General features: G+C 44.3%; 1 protein-coding gene across 1 annotated transcript in view; it reads left to right on the top strand.

Moving 5' to 3' along the window:
• The window catches only part of TBC1D9 (TBC1 domain family member 9), an 85,205-nt gene that overhangs the window by 21,431 nt on the left and 38,070 nt on the right, over window positions 1-25,704 (top strand). Inside the window, exons 2-3 of the mRNA XM_070415218.1 lie at window positions 15,356-15,466; window positions 23,872-23,990. Coding sequence (XP_070271319.1) covers window positions 15,356-15,466; window positions 23,872-23,990 — 230 coding nt within the window. The remainder of the gene's footprint in view (window positions 1-15,355; window positions 15,467-23,871; window positions 23,991-25,704) is intronic.

Here is a 25,704-nt window from a genome sequence, read left to right as displayed (position 1 = left end):
TAATTGTGGTTGGCATATATAGCGCATTTCTTTTCATTTCTCTAACCCAAGTGTGAACAAGGCTTCTAGTGGAACAGGTGGAAATGTGAGCTCTGCACCTGACTTGGTGTCTAAAGTCACACAGTTTCTAAGTGAGGAAGTGGGGACTTGAACCGACCACCTCCGACTACTTTGCACAACCCTGACTGGGCCCTGCCATGTTAGAAACGTTCCTGTTTTCCATCAGACGTTCCTAGACCAATGCAAACATCTAAATGGTTGCCTTGCCTTGCTGGGCACTTGCCCGAATTTAAGTTAAAGGTTAGTTTTTCTAGGGGTTTCCCTGATGATTTTTTTGGGAAATGATTTGAAATATGCATGTTGTTAAATCCCTAATATTTGGGCTCGCTCATTGTGAAAGTGTTTGGCCTTTGTGGTTGTTTATCCGTTGGACTATCTGGGGAGGGTCAGAGGGCCTGAGGCCCTGGGCATAGTTTATATGGGGTGGCCCCGGCCCACTTTCCTTGGGGTCCTGTCAGGGGAGTGAGGAATACGGATCAGAGAGCCTCAGACTTTTACAAAGAGGGGGTTTCGCAATGCTAATGAAAATTTTCTGAGAACTAGCACAGATAAGCAAAGGTCGGGCACATGTCACATGAGTCACCGCCCACTGCACATATTCAGTTGTATTGTTTTCTTATAAGAAAAAGAAAAAATATCTGTATTTCATGTACATAAAGTAAAACGTTTATATGTCACCTGGGAAAGCAACGTACTGTCATCTGAATGATGTGAGTCTGCATTGAAGTGGAATGTATAGAAACTTGGTAACGTGCTACTATTTGAAAAGCTTTTTGTGCTTAGTTTAGTCTAATGCGGAGCTTTCCGCCCATTTTCACATCAGCACACTTTGAAAACGGTAGCATTTGTAGGACCCACAGGGTAAGGTCCCGCCCGGCTGCCTCAAGGGCTGAGGGATCTGTATGCAGCCACACTTGGGGGCTTCTCCTGGGAAGTGGTGGCCAATCGATGCAGAGAAGACGGGGTGGGCCCCTGGGAACCTCTGGAGCCCCGCTTTCTTGTCTCTCTCCTGGACCGCACGGTGTGGCACCCAGTGGAAGCCCTGAGTGTCTGCAGCACGGACCTCTCAATCGCCTGTCCTTCACGCCCTGCTGAGCTGTGGGAAGGATCTGTTTTCCTGATCCACGTTCTAGATTTCCCAGTTCCCTGGCTCTGGAGCCAACAGGTGCTAGGTGAGGTGCCTGGCGCTGCCCACGCCTGTTGGGAAGGGAGTGGCTGCCTCGGCCTCTGTGCCCAGCACCTTCCTTGACAGCTGACATGCTGCCGGGAAATTGATTTGATAGCCGTTAGTGAGACATTGTCACGACGGGAAAAGGGGAGTCCTGTGTAAGCCGATAAGGAGGGTGAATTAGCCATGAAGGAAAAACCATTGTCTCTCTCGGATCCTTTATGTCGTAGCTGTGGAACAGGATGGCCTGTGAGGTTTGAAGAGGCATCTTAAATATTGTTCATTTGTAACTGGAAAATTAAAAACAACTTGGGCTTTTTTCTTCACCCCTCCCCCCATCCTTAATACGATTTACAGAAAGGAAAGTTGGGGCAGCTGTCTGTTTTCTGGAGCCAGACAACACATACATTGTTTGGGTGGCCTGGTAGAATCTGAGGGAGAGAGCGAAACTTTGATGTTTATTCAAAGGGAATATTGGTTGTGAAACATTGGCAGAAAGGGAATTCTTGCATGTGATTATCTTTTTAAAAAGTTTAAAGATATTTATTTTGGTGTAATCTATTTGTTGTTGTTGTTTCAGCGTTGTGTTTCATCAAATTCAAAGGAAGAAACCAAAATATGAGGTTTGATTGTTTTTTAGAGCCCCCGCTCCTGTACCCTCAGTATAAATGAGCATGGTGTGTTGTTATATGGATCTGTGCCTATGTGTGTATATACATGTTTGTGTACATGTTATTCTCCTTAGAGATTAAGGAGTGAGGTATAGAAGATGTAATTCAAGGTGCAAGAATTATAATAAGACCTTCATTATTTTAATGGCTTCCATTTGTTAATAAAACAATAACACAAGAATCATTTGCCCCATATTTCATCTTTGTTCATGAGTCTCTGATTGAGGGTCTGAATCAGTGATGTTGCTGCTGTCAGAGTTGGTAGTCATCCTGCTCTGGGTCTGTTGTGCACAGCATCGTTCTTAGCGTGAAAAAAGAGAACAGTTTCTTGGAAATGATTTTGAAGTCCCTTTGCAAAGAAATGGCCCCTAACCCAGCATACTGCTTTTGTTACTGCCAGTGACCTTTTTTCCCCACCCATCACTGATATTTTTCAGAATAGTTTACAAGCTATTTCTAGGCCATCCCTGAACTATTTCTTTTTTTAAACAAATATATTTTATTGATTTCAGAGAGGAAGGGAGAGATAGAAACATCAGTGATGAGAGAGAATCATTGATTGGCTACCTCCTGCATGCCCCCTATTGAGGATCAAGCCCAACCTCGGTCATGTGCCCTGGCCTAGAATCGAACTGTCATCTCCTGGTTCATAGGCTGATGCTCAACCACTGAGCCACACCAGCCAAGCTGAACTGTTTCTTAGGAAATCTCAATGAGATCTAATGTATTCCATAAGGGACTCATCTACATTTGCAGGTTATTTACATATATTGAGAACCGTAACGGTATCATAGACGACTTGACAAAATAAGGGCATAAGGGCCTTACCTGCCACCGAGCACTCATTTTGCAGTCAAACCATCTTTGGCTTCTTGTTTGGTGTCCCCCATTGGATGGTGCCATGAGTTCTCTTTATTTTCAGGTCCTCCCAGCTCAGTTTTCTCTTCAGAGGCTTCATCTGGACCTTCAGTGATCTATTGCAAACTGAAAGGTCTCTGTGAAATACCCCTTCATCTTATCCCGGCGACTTAGGGCTGAGCTAGAACTGTAATTCTTCTGGAGAGAATGCAGGGGCGTTTCAAGCTCTCAAAGTGGTATAAGGTCAGACAAGACTCCTAGTAAGCCAGCCTGGCTGCCACGGTATCTCTCCCCTGTAAATAGCATGATTGTTTTAATTACAGTTCTGTAGTCACTATATCTATTCTGGAATATTCAGATGCAGTAGAAAGCATCTTATTAAATTGTTGTTAATGCCTCGATAGTTTGTTATGTAACACTTCTCGATGTCCTACAGAAGAGGGTGTTTACTCAGAGTCCCTCTTAGGTGCAGTGAAGGGGGTTAGTTAGGATGCTAACTGGGTGCTTTTGGTTGCAAGGAACAGAGACTCAGGTTACCTCAAGTACTTGGTATTGTGTCCAAGATCCATAGGAATGAGAACTAGGCCTGCAAAGCAAGACAGTCCAGGGAAGTGGTTCCTCCCCTCCCCGCTCAGCTCCCGGGGATCATGTGGTCGCTTGTCCACCCTCCAGATTTTTGCCCACTTCTCTTCTTGCTCATAACTGGCTCTCTCACCCTCCGCTTTATTCTTTACCTCGGTGTTGCTGCTTCTGCATAATCTGGCTTGCTTGCTACATCCCTTTTCGTGGAATCCTTTCAGCATCTGCTTCTCTAGCTTCTTGGCTTTTGTCTTAGCATTTCTCAGCTCCGATTCCCTTGAGAGGGTGCGGGACCTGCCTCATCCTCCACACTGGCCACATGTGAGCCCTGTGTGTTTGCTCTGACTATAGCCCCTGGTGAAAGGCAGCCTTATTTTGCACAGTATGACTTTCCTCCTCGCCACCCCCAAACACAGCGTGCTAAGGGTGACCAGTTCTTAGGGTAGCCAGTGCCTGTTACAGAATAATGAGAGCTAATTCATTCTGTAGTTTCATCTTTTATAAAATCTTATATCAGGATCTTCATTGTGATATTTTGTTATTCCTTTATTAGTTTTTTTATTGTTACTTTATAATACATGGCCTGTTATAAATAATTATAAGAGCACAAAGTTTTATAAAATACAGTTCCAACAGCATGACAGTTACTTTTAAAAATACAGTGCTAATAGTCAAAAGAGTCTCTGATCTCTTCCCTAGGGGTATCTCCCATATCGATGTCCTTCCCCAGAGCTAACCATTATGAACAACTAAATGTATGTCCTTGCAGACATTCCTTACATAGATGTAAGCACATAGAGCCTTGCTTATATACTAGTATATCCAACAGCAACACCAGGGGTGAAAGTAATGAATATTCATGATGAAAGTAGCAAACCTCAGTGATGGAAGTAGTGAAACTAATTTCATTCATTTCACATTTGTTGTGTTTATTTGGGGGCTATAAACTTCCTGACTCAAGATACGCTAGTTGTTTAGCACCCTGTGCCTATACCTGGGTTAGATAATATACGACTGAGTGTCTGAATATGTATCAGTTTGTAGCACTGATGCACTTCATATACCAGAGGGGATAAATGAACCTAAAAAAAATGTCTAAAAGGCAAAGGCCCGGTCCCTCTCCATTGAGATGTGTTTTTGAGGATAACAGTTCTTTACATACTGCCTCCTAGCTGGCATGCTGTGTCCTAGCAGAAGATTACTAACCTGCGGTCATCTGAAATGAAGTAGCAGCTTTATTGTAAACACGGTAGCCATCTGTTTACTGGATGGCATGATCTCTCTCTGGGTAAAGAAAGCCCAAAATAGAGGATTGGAAGTAATTGAGAAAACAAGGAAAAAACGTTTGTTTACATCATAAAGGTATTGAATGTTCATTTGAAAAAATTTTGGAAACACAGAAGAAAGTAAAATTAATATTTTGGATTTTGGGATACACCAATCGTTGTGGATATGTTAATTTTTTTAATCTTTAAAAATAATACATAGGTTATAATATAGATACATTATACTTATATTTTGACAGATTGGGATCATATAAAACAAAAATTATAGTTTTTTTGCTTTTTCCCCCCCACATAACATACTAGTTGCATTTTGCCATGTCATTAAACAGTTATTTGGAGACATGATTTTAAATGTCTAAGTATCATTATAGAGATGTCCTATAATTTACTTAATCTTTCCAGGTCTTTCCCAAATGTAATTTGGAGTTCTTAATTATTTCTATTTCACAATATTATTTCATTGTGGAGAAGGTTCTGTGAATTAGAAGGGCTGGCAGTCAGCTGTGGGCAGTGAGTGGCTCCTATAAATTCTGTCTGACCGAAGGGGCCCGAGGGCGTCCAGGTTTCCCTGCGGCAGTGTGGTGGGCTTCACTGCCCCCACCAGCGCCGGAAGGGCTCCTCCGTCCTTGCTGGCAAGGCTGCCCTTGGCCCGCCCTGGCTGTCAGTTTCCGGTTTTCAGACCTGCCTGTACAGACGAGATCTGAGCCATACACCTTCCTGTCGCAAAAACGGCAGCAGCAGTGAATGTAACAAAAATGCATCTACCTTCCTCTTCCTGAGGAGGACTTGTTGGAGGAGTTGGATCACACAGGTGCTTGGAGTGTTTTTTTAATAAATTCACTCCATTGTCCTCATTGGTCTGTTTCAGAGCAGACTTGAATCCCCTGACAAAGGTCTGAGAACAGTGAGCTTATCTGTGGGGATGAAGTCCCCGTGGCACCACTGGGGTCAAGGTCAGCCTGCTGGGTATGCGGCCTGTCCTGTTACACAGGCACCTGCACCTAGAAGGCCACAGACTTAGTTCAATGTTCCGTGGCTCTTGAAATGCTTAAGCATTTTCGAGCAGGAAGACCTGCATTTTCATTTTGCACAGAGCCTTGCAAATGATGGAGCTGGTCCAAACTGGGCTCTAAAGTAAGGCGGAAAGAAAATATTTTAATGACTCCTTTTCAGACATTGCCCCCAAGGAAGGAAGAATCCATTCCAGCTGCCCTCCCTGTTTGCAGGAGGAGGTGCCTGTGACTTTAAGAGGCTGGCCGCCGGGGGTGGGGGGTGGTGGTGAAATGGAGCAGCTCCTGGCCGGGCCTTCTCGGGTGCCTGGGAGATTTGAGCAGCACATACTAACTAATCGGCTGCATGACAAAGGCCTGGCAGGCAAAACGCTCTTCAGATTTCAGTCTTCTGTTTGCTTCGTGATAACCCAGCCTGTGCTTTATCTTTTGGGATAGAAAATAGGAATGCCATGGCTTCTTGCTCTCCTTTTGAGCCCTGACTTTCTGGGTCTTACAGAAGATGCCTGAATGTCAAAGATCCTGTGGTCAAGTAGTTTGAAATGCTACAGAAGGGGAGCTCCGCCTCCCTGAGCTGTTCATTCTGCCCCGCCCCCCCGCCCCCCCCCTCCAGCGCCCTTGAGCCTGCCCCCCTGTTGGTAACCCACTCCTCTTGTCCACATTCTCCACAATTTAAACCAGTGCCCCTTGGGATAGACAGTGAAAACCTCACACCTCCCCTGTTCATGTCTTGCTTTCAAGTGAGAACTGATTTTGTTGAGTTTTATTTTAATTTGTACTGGGAAAATAATTTTTTTCACTTCCCAAATAAAAATTTCACTTCCCAAGTATTAATGGAATTGAGTGTTCTCTTTAAAACTATACACACGACCCTAATAAACACTGTCCCTAGGAAATAAATACATATTTTTAAATCCTCACTCGAGCATATGTTTTATTGATTTTTAGAGAGGGAGAAAGGAAGAGAGAGAGTGGGGGGAGAGAGACACCAATCGGTTGCCTCGTGTATGCACCCTGACTGGGGATCCAACCCACAACCTTTTGATGTGTGGGACGACGCTCCACCCAACTGAGCCACCTGGCTAGGGCCTATCAATATTTTTGTGTGTGTTTCATATGCACCTTACTTTACAAAAGTATGTCTGCCACAGATTGGAAACTAAAAAACAAACAAACATAAACTGATTCTAGCCAGCAATGTATTTTCTTTGCTATTAGACTTCTCATTCATTCATCTTTCCACAAAGACAGGTAAGTCCCTCTGTGTATGTGTGTGTGTATGTGTGAGTGAGAGAGAGAGAGAGAGAGAGAGAGAAAGAGAGAGAGAGAGAGAGATATGCTTGTCCTATTTCAAGGCAGCCATGATCTACTTCTCCCTGAAGTGGTGTCATGAAAGCATTCGAGTGGAGAGGAAGTGTTATGGGTGATCTGTTCAAACCAACAACAGTGGTTTGAATAACAGTTGAGATTTTTACAGAAATATGTTAGAGGGGTTGGAGACTATGCAATCCTTAGGAAAATAAAAAAAACTCCGAATCTATTCTGCACTGAAGGTGGACTCCCACTGTGGAATCGGCCTCATTGTAACCAGTGGTGCCCATTCTGGAAAATGCCTGATGCACTCTGATTGAGAAACTGCGAAACACACATTGCCCCCATCCCCTCTCCCAGCACCTCTCCCACAAACCTCCCATGTCCTCACCTCCTTACCCCTTACACAGAGAGCAGCCATCACCTACAGGAGCCTGTGCGTACCTCATATTGTTCATCACCACTGTTCATCACTAGAACTCAGGTGCATTCATGGGGGTGGAGTTGACCCTCACCTGGCAATGACAGTGTTCCCCTTCACAACTGTGCACACTGGAAGCTTCCCTCATCTCTCACCTGGTCCCTGGCCAGGATAGTGTGCAAACTAGTGTTTACCGATCTGTGTGTTGGATGAAAGAATTTAAATTGGTTCATTTCATCTTTGGATTTTCTTGTTTATTGACAACTGCTAATCGCTGGACTGCTTCCAAAAAGTAGAATAGAGACTTGGGCTTTCCCTATATATCTCCGCTTTTGATCCAACTTAATGCAAATCTCAATATTTATTAAAAAGTGACAAGTTGCTTCTGAAACTAGAGAAGTTGATTTCCCACAGTGTGAAGTTTCAGATGTGAGTTTGGTCAGAGTCTCTAAGATGGGGTTTTCCAGCCTTCTCATATCTTGGTCGCTATTCATTGTAAGTTCGTAGACAGTTTTAATTTTTTAAGGCCAATTACCTAGAACTTTATTTGGTAATATGGTATAAAGATGAATAAGTAAGCTCTGTATAATAATTCTTGGTTTCTCCCAAAGTCGATCAAGTTGAAAGCTTTGTGGCTCATGTTGTAAATATTCAGCATAATGTGCTGAACCTGAGAGTAGGCTTCAGGAATTCCAAGATTAAAAAAGGCCCTGCCTGCTCTCAAGGATCTCATAGGTGATCTTGACCTGGATATTGAGGGAAATAGATATTTGCCAGAGAGAAAAAAGAAAGGACATTTCCTCAAGACAATAGGAAAGATAACTCACAGAACAGGATACTGGATTGGTTAGTAAGCAGGAAATAGATGCTCAAATTCATGGATAATCAGAGAAATGTATATCTAAACAATAAATAGATAACATTTCCCACCCTTAAGACTGACAAAAATAACAAAATTGGATACTACTGAGTGTTGGAGACTTTGAGAAACGGCTGTTCCCTCACTCGCCTGGCAACAATGTAAACTGGCAGTCACTTTGAAGAGCAGTTATGTCATATCTAACTAGAGGCCCAGTGCACGAAATTTGTGCACTGTGGGGAGGGGGGGGGGGGCGTCCCTCAGCCCAGCCTGCACCCTCTCTAATCTGGGATCCCTTTCACAATCTGGGACTGCTGGCTCCTAACCACTCGCCTGCCTGATTGCCCTTAACCACTCTGCCTGCCAGCCTGATAGCCCCCTAACTGCTCCCCTGCCAGCCTGATTGACACCTAACTGCAACCCTGCCAGCATGATCGTCCCAAACTGCCCTTCCCTGCCAGCCCTATCGCCTCCAACTGCCCTCCCCTGACCCCAACTGCCTTCCCCTGCGGGGTTGAGGGGACTGGGGGATTGAGGCTGGATAAGGCACATGGCGCCTGCCGCCCCCTGGTGGGGCTGAGGGGACTAGGGGACTCTGGCTGGATGAGGCGGGGCTGAAGGGACTTGGCGCTGCCATCTTGTGAGGGCACAACAGTCAATTAGCATATTCCCTCTTTATTGGCTGTGGGTGCCACCATCTTTGTGAGGGTGTGATGGTCAATTAGCATATTCCCTCTTTATTAGATAGGATAAGGTTTAAAAATGCACCTATCCTCTGACCCACCCATTCCACTCTAAAGAAATGTGTTCACTCACTTAAGGATCAGGTACAAAGAAAATAATTGAAGATAAACCCAGATGTCCTTTGTAAGAAAAATGGATGTTATGGTACAGTGAAATATTATACAACATTTAAAATGAATACCTCAGATTTACAAGTACAGCCTCAGTAAATTTTGCAAACTTGTTATTGGGTAATAAAAATAGGTTGCAGAACAATATCTACTCTTTATCATTAATGTAAATTTTAAAATGCATATCTATATAATCTATATTTATGTACATACACACAAGCCAATAGAAGGATAAGGACCCAGATGGGAAGGATACAAAACAATTTGAGAATGGTGAATAGAGAGAGGGAAATGGGATTGAGGAGGCACAAGGGGACCTTTGCTATGTGTTTTTTTCCCGTTAAAAAAAAAACACAACCCATAAAACAGATCTGAAGGGCATAAGGCCAAGTGTTAAAGTCACAGTGGTGGTAAATGTATTTTGTAATTTTCTATTCTTTTCTCTGGTTTTGTTTATTTCATTAAACAATAGTGCTTAACATATACCTGGCAGTCTCTGAGTGGGTACTATTATTGTTTCCAGGCCAAGCCCACACCCTGGACCACCCTGGCTTAGTCTTTGTGGATCTGGACTCATCTCCCACTGGTTACAAGGCTGAGGGAACAGAGGGAGGTCAAGAGGTCTGTAGGATTCTGTCCACTTTAAGTTAAATTATCCCAGGATCATCAGTAGATGAATTGGTCTTTGTCTTGGGCACATTCCTGTGTGTCCAGCACTCTCCTGGCACATGCCTTCCTCCCCGGGGAAGTGCTGCCCAGGAGTGGAGACATGACTACAGCCAGGCAGGAAGCCGGACTGTGCCAATTTTGCACAGTGTTTTCTGAATCTTGAAAACAGCACTTCTATGTTGCAAAATGCCCTCGAACTAATGTAACAGGTAGATGCAGAGAAGAGTTCTTTTGGGGGACATCATTTGAATTAGTCTATCTCTGACGATCAAAGACTGTTTAACACCCGGAACAGCTGACTAGAACAGCTGCTGAAACAACACTTTGTGTGGGAAGTGATGAACAGTTCAGTATTTTGACAGCCGTCTCAGAGGTATGACTAATAAACTTCTAAGAAAATCCTGATTGCTGCTTTTTTTGGATTCTCTCAACCAGATTACCCATAGTCTGGTGTTGTGTACATACAGAGGACTTGGGGGAGTATTTTCTCTTTCCCAAAGTCTTGAGTGCTTGTATGCATAAAGGTTAGCTAGCATGGCGATAACTTACTTATTTTGGTTTTCAAAAAAATACCCAACTTTGCCTTAGCTGGTTTGGTTCAGTGGATAGAGGATTGGCCTGCGGACTGAAGGATCCCAGGTTCGATACCGGTCCGGGGCACATGCTTGGGTTGTGGGCTTGATCCCCAGTAGGGGGCAGTAGGCAACCAGTCAATGATTCTCTCTCATCATTGATGTTTCTGTCTCCCTCTCTCTCCCTCTCCCTTCCTCTCTGAAATATATTTAAAAAAAAAAAAAAAACCTAACTTCTACAAATTGGTAGTTACAGAATATTCCCGGGGATGTAAAGTACAGCATAGGGAATAGCGTCAATAATATTGTAATAATGACATACAGTGCCAGGTGGGTACTGGACTTATTGGGGGGACTTTGTAAATTATATGTCTGACCATCTAAACTAATAAAATAAATATTGACTTCCTACTATAATTAAAAAAATAGCTAACTTCTCCATTCATCAAACATATGTTCAGAATTTATTGTGCTCCAAGCAAAGTGCAGGGCTTGGGATTCTGAAAGAATTAATTCAGCTATGCCATCAAGGAGCTCATAGTTTGAGAAAAGAGAAGAAATAGAAAAAGGCAAAATGTGCAAGTGATTTTAAAGAAATGCAATAGCTACTACAGTAGCAGGACTTGGAGGGAGATCCGGTTAGAAAGAGGTGGCATTAGATAATGAGGAGTTTGACATCCGAAGCCGTGGGAAGTGAGAGCTGATGGGCATGCACAACAATCCAAATGGAGGGGAAAGACTGTCAGTGTCAAAGTGAAAGGGAACATCTGGGTTAATGTGGAAGAGTGTGTTTATTGATTTGACTGGCCGACTGCTACCTCAGTTCGCAGTACAGTGGGGCCTTGACTTACGAGTTTAATTCGTTCCGTGACGGAACTCATAACTCAAATTACTCGTATGTCAAATCAAAAAGTGAACGAGTGAGACACGTGATGCTGGGCTGATGTTGTGGCGTTCACTGTGACATTCGCTGCGCTAACTAGCGGTGGGGTATCTGAAGCTGGCTCGTAACCCGAATTTTAGCTTGCAACTCAAAGCAAAAAATCAGCCGAGAGACGGCTCATATCTCGAAAAACTCGTTAGTCGGGACACTCGTAAGTCAAGGCCCCACTGTATTACTTTTGTTTGGATATCCAGTTTTCAAATAATTTTCACAAAAGTGTCCTACTTGTATGTGCATCTAATTCGAGTAGCTGTCTGTAACTTCTTTTTTTAATGTTAAATTTTTAAAAAATATATATTTTATTGATTTTTTTACAGAGGAGAAAGGAGAGGGATAGAGAGTTAGAAACATCGATGTGAAAGAAACATTGATCAGCTGCCTCCTGCACACCCCCTGCTGGGGATGTGCCCACAACCAAGGTACATGGCCTTGACCAGAATCGAACCTGGGACCCTTCAGTCCTCAGGCCGAAGCTCTATCCACTGAGCCAAACCAGTTAGGGCTTAATGTTAAATTTTTAAAAATATATATTTTTATTGATTTCAGAGAGGAAGGGAGAGAGAGAAAAACATCAATGATGAGAGAGAATCATTGATCAGCTACCTCCTGCACATCCCTTACTAGGGATCAAGCCCACAACCTGGGCATGTGCCCTGACCAGGAATTGAACGGTGACCTCCTGGTTCATAGGTTGATGCTCAACCACTGAGCCATGCTGGCCAGGCCCCTGTAATGTATTCTTCACTTCAGTTATTATCTTCTTTATTTCTGACTGGTTATTTTTTATGTTTTCTATTTTTTTTTTGTTTCCTATCTTTGTTGAAGTTCTCACTAAGTTCATTTACTCTTCCCCTGAGTTCATTGAGCATCCTTGTAATCAGTGATTTGAACTCTGCCTCAGGTAGATTGCTTGTCTCCATTTTGTTTAGTTTATTTTCTGGAGTTTTGTTTTATTCTTTCATTTGGGACATCTTTCCTTGTCTCCTCATTTTGGCTGCTTCCCTGTGTTTGTTTCTATGTATTAGGTAGAGCTGCTACATCTCCCAGGCTTGGTAGAGTGGCCTTACGTAGTAGGTGTCCTGTAGAGCCCAGTGGTGCAGCCTCCCTGGTCACACGAGCTGTTCCCCTTACCCAGTGGCAGTGTTTACCCTCCTGTTGTAGTTGAGCCTTAATTGCTGTTAGCAGTCAATAGGAGGTATTTACCCCCAGGCCAATGTGAGGACTGGCCATGAACACCACCATGGAGGATCTGCTGTGCAGGGATTGACCCCACAGAGCAGGACTGGCTTCAGCAGAGCTCTGGTGCCCGCTGAGTCTGCCCCTTGAATGGGTTGCTTGTGGAGGAGGTTGGGTGGTGCTTTGACATGGCCTGAAGCTGTCCACTGGGTGCTCTGGCTCTGAGGCCTCATTTCTGAGTTACAGTAGAGAAACATAAATGCACATATGTGTGGCGTTATGTGGAAATTTTGAAAATCCTGGAAGGTGCAGGCTAAGGTCAGCTCCCTGTGTTCTGCCTGGGGCTACCTAGCATGAGCTATAAAGTGATTTGTAGATGGCTGCTACTTGTGCTGGTCTTAGAGGTCCCCAGGAGAGGCCAAGCTGTGAACCAAGGCCAGCTGCAGATAGTGCAGGCCTGGGGTCTCTTAGTGAAAGGTAAGAGGTGGATACACCTAGGCTAGATGCTACTTGTTTGAGAGATTTTAGAAAAGCCTGAAGGGTGAGCCAAGACAGGCTGTTTGTGAGGAAAAGCCACTGGAAATGGCTTGGGTGGGCCGGCAAGTTGGGTGTGGCAGGGTCTCAGGCAATCACCATGGCAGTTAACCAGGTTAGTGGAGACTCAGAAATGGCAGCCACCTGCTAGCTCTGTGAGGGGACGGCTCAGCAAAGGAACAGTGGCCTCTGCCAACACTTCTGTCTGGGAAAAAGCTGCCCCTCCAGGCCTCACCTTCATGCCAGACAACTCAGTTTTTCCCCATATGTCCCTGCTGCCCCAGTGCTGGGGCTCAGAGTGAGTGGTCTGAGTAAGTCCATGCACAGGCCCTTTAAGAGGAATCCCTGGGACTCTAGCAGCTCTCCATCTCACTCAACCACAATCCTTGCTGGTTTTTACAGCTAGAAGTTATGGGGACTTCTCTTCCTGGCATGGAACTCTGGGTTGGGGGGCCTGATGTGGGGCTACAACCCCTTGCTCCCCAAGGGGGATCCTCTGCAGCCGATATATCCCTCCAGATTTTTATCCACCACACGTAGGTGCGGGACCAGCCTGTTCTGTGTCTCTGCCCCTCCTACCAGTCTTGATGAGGCTTCTTTGTTGTATCCTTAGTTATAGGACTTCTGTTCAGCTACATTTCAGGCGGTTCTCAATGCTGGTTGTTCTGCAGTTTGTTGTGGTTGTGGGAGGATGTGAGTACCTGTTTATCTACACCACCATCTTGGCCGGAAGCCTCTGGAGATGGATATTAATTGGGGACATTTATTGTGATCAAGATGTGTGGGTTGTTGGGACTTTTTCAGAGGTCTTCCTTCCTAGGCAATTTAGAGGTCTGGTGAGACATTAAGGCTGGAGAAACCGAGGCTTAGGGAAGCTGGGGTTGAAAGCTGGAAGTGGCAGAGTCTTGAGTGGAGAATTCCAGAATCAGGTCTGCCTCTGTCAGTGCTCTGCCCCGAGAGCTACACTTGCCCTCAGACAATCTTTATCTCCCAGGACACTCTGTCAGAGGCTCATTGACTTATGTAAGCTGATCCTCGACTGCAGCTCTCAGATGCCAGACTGATGTTTGTGCTTCTTAGAACTGGCAAACGTGACAGTTCTATTGGGGACATTTTATTTCTTCTTTCGATTGAGGAAGAGGGAAGGATTACAAACATTCAGTTATCATGGGTGATGCACTTCTATTTTTTAAAAAAATATATTTTTATTGATTTCAGAGAGGAAGGGAGAGGAAGAGAGAGAGAGAAACATCAATGATGAGAGAGAATCATTGATTAGCTGCCTCCTGCACGCTCCACACTGGGGACCAAGCCCGCTACCCGGGCATGTGCCCTTGGCCAAAATCGAACCTGGGACCCTTCAGTCTACAGGCCGACGCTCTACTCACTGAGCCAAACTGGCTAGGACTATTTCTAATCAACATAGTAGGGAGTTCAGTTTAGCTGGCACTCTTCTGCTTTTCCTATTAATATACTTTTCCACCTGCAGATAATTGAAAAGTAATTAGAGGTCTTTGCAGCAAATCTGAGTCACAGTAGAGAAACAGAAATGCACATATGTGTGGCATTATGTGGAAATCTTGGAAACTTCCGCAGGCTCCAACGATTTTATTTTTAATGTACTTCATACAGTCCAGAGCAAACCAGTGAATTACCTTCCACTTCAGGCAAAGTTTGTTTTTCCTGGTGTGTTCAGGTCAGCTACTGGTCACTGTGGTTTGGAGTAAACCTAAATGGATTCCTGTCCTTGGACAAAGACCAAGGACAACTGTAGGACTTCCCCATGTTAACCTCCGTTAGGCTTCTTGATTAATAACCCTGGTTCAGGAAGGCAAGTGCTATTGCGGTCACTTTACAACTGAGGCAGTCAAAGCAGCGAGAAGCTAAATGGCCCGTCCACACCACAGAACTGGTGGTAATGGAGTCAGAGCCGGAACTGAGCTCTTCTGAACACTAGTTGACTCATCCAACGCTCTTTCCATGGTCCCAGACTGCCAGCAGAAGGAAGTGAATTGCAATGGTATTATGTATGTCAAGGTGTTAATTCTATGGTCAGAACCAACCCTCAAGAGGACACTGGTGGTGACAATTTCAGAAAAACGTGTGGTTCAGATTCAGCAGAACTTTATGAAAAGCCTTCCAGGGGCAGGTCCTGAGCTTGGTGCTCTCCACTGTGCTGTTCATTTCCCACGGTGGCCAACCAAGGGAGGCGGGGCCTTCAGCCTTGCCCTGCCAACCTCAAGCACCATCAGTTCCATCCCAAAGGCATCCTTAGTGATCATGCAACCTCAGTTAACAGTCAAATTAAAATTCCCACAATTGCCCCTGGAATTGGAATGCACCGAGGACACCCTTACACATTTCTTCCTCTTTCCTGCCCTTAGGCCTCCTGGTGGGTACCCTTGATGTCGTGTTGGACTCCAGTGCCCGGGTGGCTCCCTACAGAATCCTGTATCAGACCCCAGACTCTTTGGTCTATTGGACCATCGCCTGTGGTAAGTAGCAGTATTTGGAAATACGAAGAAACATTATGATTAACAATGTCCTGTCAGGAGGGAAGGAACTTTAATTTGTGGAATGCAATCACTTGGTGTTTTAGGGTAGGTAACCGTAGCCATTTCAACAGGTGAGCCCCCAAATCTCAATGGCTTAACACCAGAAAGGTTTCCTTCTCACTCTTTTGAAGTCTTGTTTGGATCCTGTGGCTTCCACCACCTGTAGTGACACCCTCTGGGGCACAAAGCCTCCAATGTCAACCTACAAGGCCTAAGTAGGAGGTGGAGACACATCTGCATTTAACTTCCTTGGTCCAGAAGTGTCACTGCTTTGTCACTCCGTTGGCTAGAACCAGTCACATGGCCCCAATCTAACTTCAGTGGAAGCTGGGAAATGAAAGAATATTTGGGGGGCACAGTGATCCTATATAATAAAAGCCTAATATGCAAATCGACCGAAGGGCAGAAGGGCTGGTTGCTATGACACGCACTGACCACCAGGGGGCAGACGCTCAGTGCAGGAGCTGCCCCCTGGTGGTCAGTGCGCTCCCACAGGGGGAGTGCAGAAGCTGGGTTCACAGCTGGCGAGCACAGTGGTGGAGGGAGCCTCTCCTGCCTGTGCTGCAGTGCTAAGGAGCAGTGAGCCGAGTGGTAAGGAGCAAGGGCTCCTGGGCTGCAAGAGGGTGCAGGCCAGGCTGAGGGACCCCCTCCCTACTCCCAGTGCATGAATGTCGTGCACCAGGCCTCTAGTGCTTATATATCCTAGCACAGGATTGCCTACTGAGTAGGGATTCTTTATTTCTCCTGTTGATAATCTGCAATAATGTGCTATGCCTAAAATGTCGATAAACAATTTTGCTATTGGATCTCTCACAAGAACATCCAATCCAAAGTGGCCAAGCTTGTTTTAATTCTTTGTTTGCATGTGGCTTTTCAAATAACCATAGGAAAAGAAGGGTACTGAACACTCCTTTTCTTTTTTTTTTGTCTTTACTTCATTCTAAAAAATTATTAATGGATTTTATTTTTTTAGAACAGTTTTAGATTTTAGAAAAGTCCAACAGATAGTTTGGAGAACTCCCATATACCTTCCACATACATAGCTTCCCCTATTATTAACATCTGACTATGGAACATTTGTTCCAATTAATGAACCAATATCGATTCACTATGACAAATAAAGTCCATAGTGTATTTAGATTTCCTTAGTTTTCACCTAATATCCTTTTCTGTCCCAGGAGCCCATCAGTATACTACTTTATATTTAGTTGTCATATCTCTTTAGGCTCCCCTTGGCTGAGGAAGTTTTTTTAGATTTTCCTTGTTTTTTATAATCCTGCCAGTTTTGAAGGATACTGTACATTGTAGAACGTTATTTCAATGGAATTTGGAGTTTTTCTATGTTTATGCTGGGGGGATGGATTTTCGTGAGGACAATCACAGATACAGTGATATTTTCATCACTTCATGCTAAGCAAGGGTACAAACTATAGACTTGATTTATGACTGAAGTAGTGTTTTTTTAGGTTTCCCCACTTTCAGGTTAGTTTTTTCTTCCATTCTGTCCTCTTTGGAAGGAAGTCACTGTGCACAGCCCACACTTAAAGAGTGAGGAATATTAATTTATTCAACTATTTTTATCAACATGGAATCATGGATAGTTTATTCTTTGGGGGATTCTAATACTACTTTATTTTGTTGCTCCAATCATTTCTGCTTTGGCCATTGGGAGCTCTTTTAGTTGACTTTATTCAGTTTTTAAATTGATCTCTGCTTATGGGCACAGACAATAGGGTGGTGAAGGCCTGGGGTGGGGGTGGGAGCAGGCTAGTAAGGGTCAGTTGGGGAAAAGGAGGGGCATATGTAATACGTTCAGTAATAAAGATTTAATTATAAATAAAAATAAAAAGGAATAAATTGATCTCTGCTTGATAGGAAGTGCTATGCTGGGATATCTATAATAATAAAAGCGTAATATGCTAATTAGACCAGACGTCCTTCCAGACGACCTTCCAGATGAAGCCTGGGCTGCAAGGGGAAGCCCAGTTCCTGGGCGCCTGCTGGTGGCCAGAGGGAAGCCAGTGCCAGCAGCTGGGGGAAGAAAGGCCTACTCTTGCATGAATTTCGTGCATCTGGCCTCTAGTAAAGATATAAAGATAATTAGATCCGGTCTCTGCTCTTGAGAACAAGAGTAAGTACTCAATTACAGACCAGTGGGAACAAGTACCATTTAGTACCATTTGATTGTGAGGCTCCCAGCTAAATCCAGGAATCTTGGCTGACCTTCTCCATAGGTAGGGGGAGTTATCTGGGTGTGGTGTGTGTGGTGTCAGGCTGCTGGAGGGCTCCAGTGCCCTAGTAATGCTCCCTCAAGGATTTCACAGCACCTGAAATTACAGTTGTATCCCTTTAAAGTCACTCTGGTTAAGGTGCAAACAGCCCCCTGAGAACAATGGAATGTCAGTCATTGTGCATTCTGGTGAATGAAGGGATGGTATCAGGGTTCAGGGCATAGAGAAAACCATCTAGGAGTGAAGGATGGGGATTGGAGCGAGAGGGAGAGAATAAAGGGTACAGGCAGAGGGATGCTGGGACCCCAAAGAAGGCAGACCCTGTAGCCCAGGCAGAGGTGGTTCATTCAGTACAAAGTGAAACCCTCAGTAGCTACTGTAAAAGGGGAAGTGACCTGTGCTAATTGGTTGGGAAAGTATCACATTTACTTGGCAAACCATCTAGAATAGTGTTAACATAGACAGTGTAGCCAGCAAGTGAAGAAGTAAAAATAAAGGAAATTAAAAACCAGGCAGAGCCACGAACCCACTCAACTCATGGAGGGTGTGGAAAGGACACTTGGGCGAATTCTCACTCGCCTTCCACTTGTGCCTGGAGGCTTTGAGGTCCTCTGGAGCCTGGATCTCCTCTCATCTCTCCTGGGTACTCTCAGCTCCTGGCCTTCCTAGATAATAGACATGGATTGCGACTCCTCTTCTATCCCCTCAGCCCTAACCACGTTCCCCCTTACACCTGGCATTACTACTCCTCAGTCTGTTTCTGGGATGTGCGGTTCTATGAAGCCGACCCTCTGAATGCCCATGAGGGGGAAGAGCCAGAGTTACACAGCTGAGTTATTCCTGAATGATTTGCCAAGCCGAGGCTAAGGAGCACTACCAGGCAGTAGATGCTGATGGCATAATTTATGCCACAGAGAGAGGTACTTTCGTGTTTCCCAGTAAGTACTGTCTGTCACAACTGCATGAGCGCATAATAGAACAGGTTTAGCTTCTGTGTCTATTGATTGCCCATAGACACAGCTCCAGAATTTCCTGGGGCAGACTCTGCGGAAGTGACAACCATTGTGAAAGTCCCATTCACCCATTAGTTGTTCTTTCTTATCGATTTCTGTTTCCGCCCAAATTGCTGGCTCCCTTTCATGAGAAGATTTTAAGAGCAGAAGCTGTATCTTAAAGATCTCTTTGATGTGCTGACCTTTCGGTTTGTAATTTTAATGTTGGTGCGACAGTCTCTTGGGAGCTTTATTTTCTTGAATTTCATGAATCATTGTTGTAAGAGAAGCTTCAGCAAAGAAGTGGGTGGGTCTAATTCACTGCCCTGTAGATGCAGAATACAGAGGATTCCAAAACCTTGTTCTATGCTATGGCTTGTGAACCTTCCAGAGGTGTCAGTTGAGTTAAAAGAGCATCTAGAATCATTGTCTTCACCTAGAGCACTTTCTATGCAAGAGCAGTAGTCTAGTGGTAAATCCTAGTCATGTGATTTTCCTTAGACCTGAGCCCATGGAACTGGGCAGGAGGAGGACCTAGTCTCACTTACTGCAATAGAATAAGGTCTTGGCCCTTGGCAATGTGAACCACACAGAAAGGGGGTGGCAGTGAGGGGCGCGTGCACAAGACATTATTTGGTGAGACATTATTTTCCTATTCTTTTTGTCATCTTCTAACAGTCTGTATCTAGATCAGTTTGAAGAAATTGATTTTTTTAAAAAATATTTCCTTGGCATTGAGACCTTTAATTGGGAAAGGGAGCCCAAATCCTTCCTATGTAGTGACTTTCTTTTCACTACTACCCCAAATGGAGCCACATTATCTTTGGTTGATAAGACAATGGGCATCAACTCTCACTCAGTGGTTTGTGCAGTAAATGGTACTTTTCACCATAAAGCATGTAAAGGAAGCTGTACCATAGAAATTTTTCCAGCTTGCTTTGTTGAGCTGGTTATACTCTAGCAATTCTGCCTCTCACTCAAGAGTCAGTGGACTGATGATTTTGCACCTGGGGTACAAGGTTCACCAGGGAGCCACACAGCTGGTCTTGCCCCAATAGCTGGTATTTTAGAATTAATGCCTCAGAGGCAGGAGAGAGCCCAGTCCTTTGCCCTCCTTGGCCTTCAATGGACCTAAGTAAAAGGCAACCCATTTGGCTGTCCCCATTAGAAGGACTAGAAGGTTCTAACAATAAGATGTGTTATACAGCCTCAGTGAAAATGTGGACATGTAGAAATGCAGGTCATTCCAAGGACATTGTCTAAAGAGGTGCTCTGGGAAAGGTGGGGAAGAGAGTTCTAAACAGAAGGACAGAAGGAGCTGTTGACAGTTCCCTCTGGATACATCTGGCCTTCCAACAGGCCTGATAGGAAATGGGATGAGGGTGTTTGATGGACACCTCACTGATAACACAGCCCTGAACAGTGCCTTGACTTGGCTGCCCATTAATTTAGTTTCCCTCTTCTTTACCATCCCAGGACCTCCTCTGGGCCTAGATGGTCATTCGTTTCAGAGCTGTAAGACATTAGCCACCACCTTGTTCAACGCTCATAATTTAATAGGATACAGAGCAAAGTGAATCGCCCAAGTTCATATTGCTAGTCATAGCCAGGCAGTGCAGAGCCTAGACGGAGTCCTCAGATTACCCCACTTCCAGCCAGTCCTTTTTAAGCAGCACCATGCTGGTTTTTAGGATTAAATATTATTTTTTACTCAGCAGCTGGTCAGGCCCAGAGTTTAATTAAAGATTGCTAATTGGTTCTGCTCCTGCTATTCCTCTACAGTGGCTAGAGAAAATGTCAGGTAATTTAGTTGCCTTCCACATGAGACACATTCCATGTTGGTCAGTATTGGATAATCCTTTCTTAGTCAGTAGAACTCAAGAACTAGTCTTGGATTCTTGAAAGAGCAGTTTAAAAAAAGGTTTTTAGAAAATATAGATAAGCAAAAAAGAATAAAAAATTAAGAAACAATAATACCACATCACAAATCACATTTTAGACTTTATCCTATATAATAAAAGCCTAATATACTAAGTGTCTGGTCATCTGTTCAACCAATCAAAGCATAATATGCTAATCATATGCTAAGGCTGCTCAACTGCTCGCTATGATGTGCACTGACCACAAGGGGGCAGACGCTCAGATCGGTAGGTTAGCTTGCTGCTGTGCTGGGGTTCGGCCAATTGAGACTGAGTGAGACGGGCTGGACCTGCCCTGGAGCCCTCCCACAGTCCCTCCCTGGCTGGCCAACCTCCCACGTCCCTCTCCGGCCCTGATCGTGCACCAATGGGGTCCCTTGGCCTGGCCTGTGCCCTCTCGCAATCCGGGACCCCATGGGGGATGTCAGAGAGTCGGTTTTGGCCTGATCCCGCAAGCCAGGCAAAGGGACCCCATTAGTGTATGAATTCTCGCACCAGGCCTCTAGTCCTATCTAATAAAAGGGTAATATGCAAATTGACCATCACTCCAACACACAAGATGGCCCACAGGGTAGGGCAGTTGGAGGCGATCAGGCCTGCAGGGGAGGACAGTTAGGGGCGACCAGGCCGGCAAGGTAGTGCAGTTAGGGGCAATCGGGCCAGTAGGGGAGCAGTTAGGCGTCGATCAGGCTGGCAGGGGAATGGTTAGGGGGTGATCAGGCTGGCAGGCAGAAGCAGTTAGGGGCAGGCAGGCAGGCAGGTGAGCGGTTGGGAGCCAGCAGTCCTGGATTGTGAGAAGGATGTCCCAGATTGGAGAGGGTGCAGGCTGGGCTGAGGGACATCCCCCCCCCCCCCCCCGCCTTGCACGAATTTCATGCACCGGGCCTCTAGTATTATATAAAATGTGTCTATACATACAGGCTGTGGCAAAAGTAGGTTTACAGTTGTGAGTACATAGAACAGTTTATTCTTGTATTATTACTTATCAATTATTCTATTATTTTCCATATAAACCACTGTAAGTCTACTTTTGCCCCACTCTGAACATATATATGGATATATATGGATCCATAAATGTGTATAAATTTTCCATGCCAATAATATATTTCTATAATGTCAATTTCAATAGGTATATAATATTTTATTGTGTATCTAACATAATTTAACTAAATGATATGCTATTGTTGGAAATGTAGGGGTTTTCCACTAATGTTAACTGCATTTTGAACAGCTTTAATGAACATCCTCTGAATAAAATCTTTCCCATTTCCTTAATTATCACCTCAGGATCCATTTATAGAAGAAGGTATGCTGAGTCAAAGCATATGCGTATACATAAGGCTTTTAGTGTTTCTAGTCCGATTGCCCAGCAGAAAGAGAGCCATTTGCATTCTCTCCTTCAGGGTAGGGGAGGATGTTGGCAGTTAAGTAAAATAAGGACACCACCCACTGATTCTTACTGCCACAGTTGGATGAGTTACCTGGGCCTTTCCTTTCTCAAAGTGGCTGTAAAGCCATTTTGGTCTGGTCCTGCCAAGGCATTAGGGGTGAGTTAATAACAGTATTATAAGCATAGTGTTGTGACCCATCAGAGATTATAAGCAGAGTTATGTAAGAAGCTTGTAATAGTTACACAAGAGTTGTTCTAGGCATGCCTTCCTCAGTTATATGTACACTTGCAATCCAGATACAGTGGTGCTGGGACCAGGGCGATTCCTGCTGAATGTGTGTTAGTTGGGCAACAGTTAAACAGCTAGGACTTCTTTGTGTCCTGACATGTCAAGATGAGATCTTTGTGTTCTGTTGCTTATGATGATGCCAGCAGTTGTGAGCAGAGAGCAGTGCTGGTGACAAATGCTACAAGGCCAGGGTTGTTTCAGTCTGGGGGTTGCCAGGCGAGTTGACTTAATGTTTCTTATTGCTGGCCCAAGTGCAGTGACTTGGTCGGCAGCTGTGAGGATGACCTCATCCCATTACATTACAAGGCAGTGGTGCACGTGAGCTCATGAGAGCCAGGCTGCTATTCCCTAGCGATAGTCCATTTTTACATCTCATTCAATATTGAAGTGAGTGAAGATCATTTTTTGCCCATTGTAGGAGGTGGTTATATCAGATCTCCCCTGGCATCCTACCAAAGCCCTCATACTGCTGCGACTTAACTATTGCAACCTAGTATCCTAACAAGATCAGTGTTACCCTGTGAGGTGCAGGTTCTAGGAGGGAGAACAGTGGAGGGAAGGGCTAAACCCCCCATCCGTAAAAGTGAATGTGGGGCGTGTTGCTGCCTTCTGATTTGAAGGTCACCTGAAAGTTTCTGGGCTCACCCCATCAGACTTGACCAGAACACAATACAGTCACTCCTTGAGTAATCCTATGTAATAAAAGGGTAATACGCAAATAGAACGAACAGCAGAACAACCGAACAACCAATCAAAGCATAATATGCTAATGATATGCTAAGGCTGCTCAACCGCTCGCTATGACGTGTACTGACCACCAGAGGGCAGACAGTCAACCAGTCACTATGATGTGCACTGACCACCAGGGGGCAGGTGCTCCGACTGGTAGGTTAGCTTGCTGCTGGGGTCTGGCTGATCAGGACTGAGCAAGATGGGCCAGACATGCCCTGGAGCCCTCTCTCGGTCCCTCCCCAGCCCGATTGTGCACCGGTGGGGTCCCTTAGCCTGGCCTGTGCCCTCTCGCAATCCAGGACCCCTCAGGGGATATTGGAGAGCCGGTTTCAGCCGGATCCCGCAGGCCACTCCCCTTGGGAGGGTGCCAGATGCAGGGCTCATGGCTGGCGAGCGCTGCTGGGGCAGTGTGAGCCTCTCCCTATCGGGAGTGATTGGGTGGGAGGCACAGTGGGGCCAGGATGAGCGGGAGCAGCAGGTAGGAGCTGCAGGCAGCGTTGGACTGCGGGTTTCAGCCCAATCTCTGCAGGCCACCCAGAGGGACCCCACCCGTACACGAATTCATGAACCAGGCCTCTAGTGTTGTTATAACACTGATGGGAATTTGTAGGAACTCAATTGTTTATGTCAATTAGCCTATGATAAAACTGGTTTCATTGTATGTCATTTCACAGAGTTGTTGGCACAATAGTCTCCTTCAGTGGCATCAAATATTGAAGACATGATCCTGGCTTTTTAGGTATCTTTGGAACTCTGGTACTTACTATTGTTATAATTTTTACATTCATACAGGTGGTTCCAGGAAGGAAATCACTGAACATTGGGAATGGCTAGAGCAGAATCTGCTGCAGACACTGTCCATCTTTGAAAATGAGAATGACATCACCACTTTTGTGAGAGGAAAAATACAGGTAGGGGATGTTTTGTTTTGTTGTTAAACTTTTAAATTGGAAATTATGTAAAACCGAAAAGTTGTAAAAATAGGCAGGAATATGTATTTTTCCTCTTTCTCTTTAATTCTCACACATGAGGCTCCATGGACATGTTCCTTTGCATTTCCCTTTTCCACTTAACTCCTGTGTAACATAAAAGTTGTCCATATGTTGTTGTTTTTAATTTTAATAGTTCTCTTTTGTATTTTGAAATTTTTTAAAAATGTTTTTATTGATTTCAGAGAGAGGAAGGGAGAGGGAGCAAGAGATAGACACATCAATGATGAGAGAGAATCATTGATCAGCTGCCTCCTGCACGCCCTGTATTGGGGATGGAGCCCGAAACCCAGGCATGTTTCCTCTCCGGGAATCAAACTATGGCCGGGTCCATGGGTTGACACTCAACCACTAAGCCACATCGGTTGGGCTGAAATTATTTTTAGACTTACAGAAGAGCTGCGAAGATAGAGCAGAGAATTCCCATAGACCCCTATGCTCAGCTTCCCCAAGCGTTAACATCATCTATAACCATGATACATTTACCAGTACTGAAATTAACATCGTCCTGATGTTGTTAACTAAACTACAGATTTTATAGTCTTTCCATTCCTGTCCTTTTTTATTTTACAGCCCAATCCAGGATCCCATGTTGCATTTAGTTCTTTGTTTTTTTTGAAGCTGCATATTGTGTGTGTGTGTGCACCATGGACAATTCTGCCACCCTCCTATGCTTGGACATTTAAGCATTTTCTAATATTTTGCAATTATAAACAATGCTACACACCTATGTACATATATATTTTCATATTGTTGTGGATGTATCTTTAAGATAAACTAGTAGAAGTGGGATTGCCAGGTCACATGGTGAATGTATGTGTCTTTTTGCTGAATGTTGCTAAATCCCCCTCCATCTTTCATTCCCACTGGTAACAATGGGAGTGTCTCTTTCCATGCGGCTTCACCAACAGGGTGGACTCTCAAGCTGCTCAGTGTTTGCCAGTCTGATGGGAGAGAAATATTTTAGTGTTGTTTTAATTTGTACTTATCTCATTTATGAGTGAAATTGAATATCTTCATATGTTTAAGGGCCATTTTTATATCACTGTTTGTAGACTGTCTGCTTCTGTCTTTGACCTATTTCTCTATGAGGCTTTTGGTCTTATTTTTCTTTAATTTTTAAAAGTCATTTTTACATAAAGGCTATTAGCCTTTTATCGATGTTGTATGTTGTATGTATTTTCTCTGTGTGTCATTTATCGTTTGACTTTGCTCATGATAAGTTTTTTTTTTTTGCATATCAACACAGTCTTTAATAAGGATATTACTATCAGATTTATCAAATGTCCTTCTATTGCTATGTGTTACATATGATTTGAGAGCTCCTTATAGAATTCTTACCCACAAATATGAGACTATATCATGATAATTTTTGCCATGCAAAGTTTAACCTTTATTTAGTCAAAATTAGCAGTTTTTTCTGTTGCAACATCTGGAGTTTTAATCACAATGAAAACCGCTTTCTTTGTACCCAGGTTAAGGAAGAATTCCAGGAACTGATCTGACTGTGTTTCTCGTTAAATTTCCACAGAATGGCCTATTTTTATTTTTTTGTCTTCTTCTTTACATGAACACATAGTGACTTTATACTCTGGAAAAGAAGGATAAACATACTAATGGAATCTCTTTGTTCTTT

Source organism: Myotis yumanensis, unplaced genomic scaffold (assembly GCF_028538775.1).
Source record: "Myotis yumanensis isolate MYYU_CA2020_CCGP unplaced genomic scaffold, mMyoYum1.0.hap1 SCAF_5, whole genome shotgun sequence".
NCBI lineage: Eukaryota > Metazoa > Chordata > Mammalia > Chiroptera > Vespertilionidae > Myotis > Myotis yumanensis.
The sequence above is the reverse complement of the archived record's forward strand: the minus strand, read 5'-3'. Positions and strand labels throughout refer to the sequence as shown.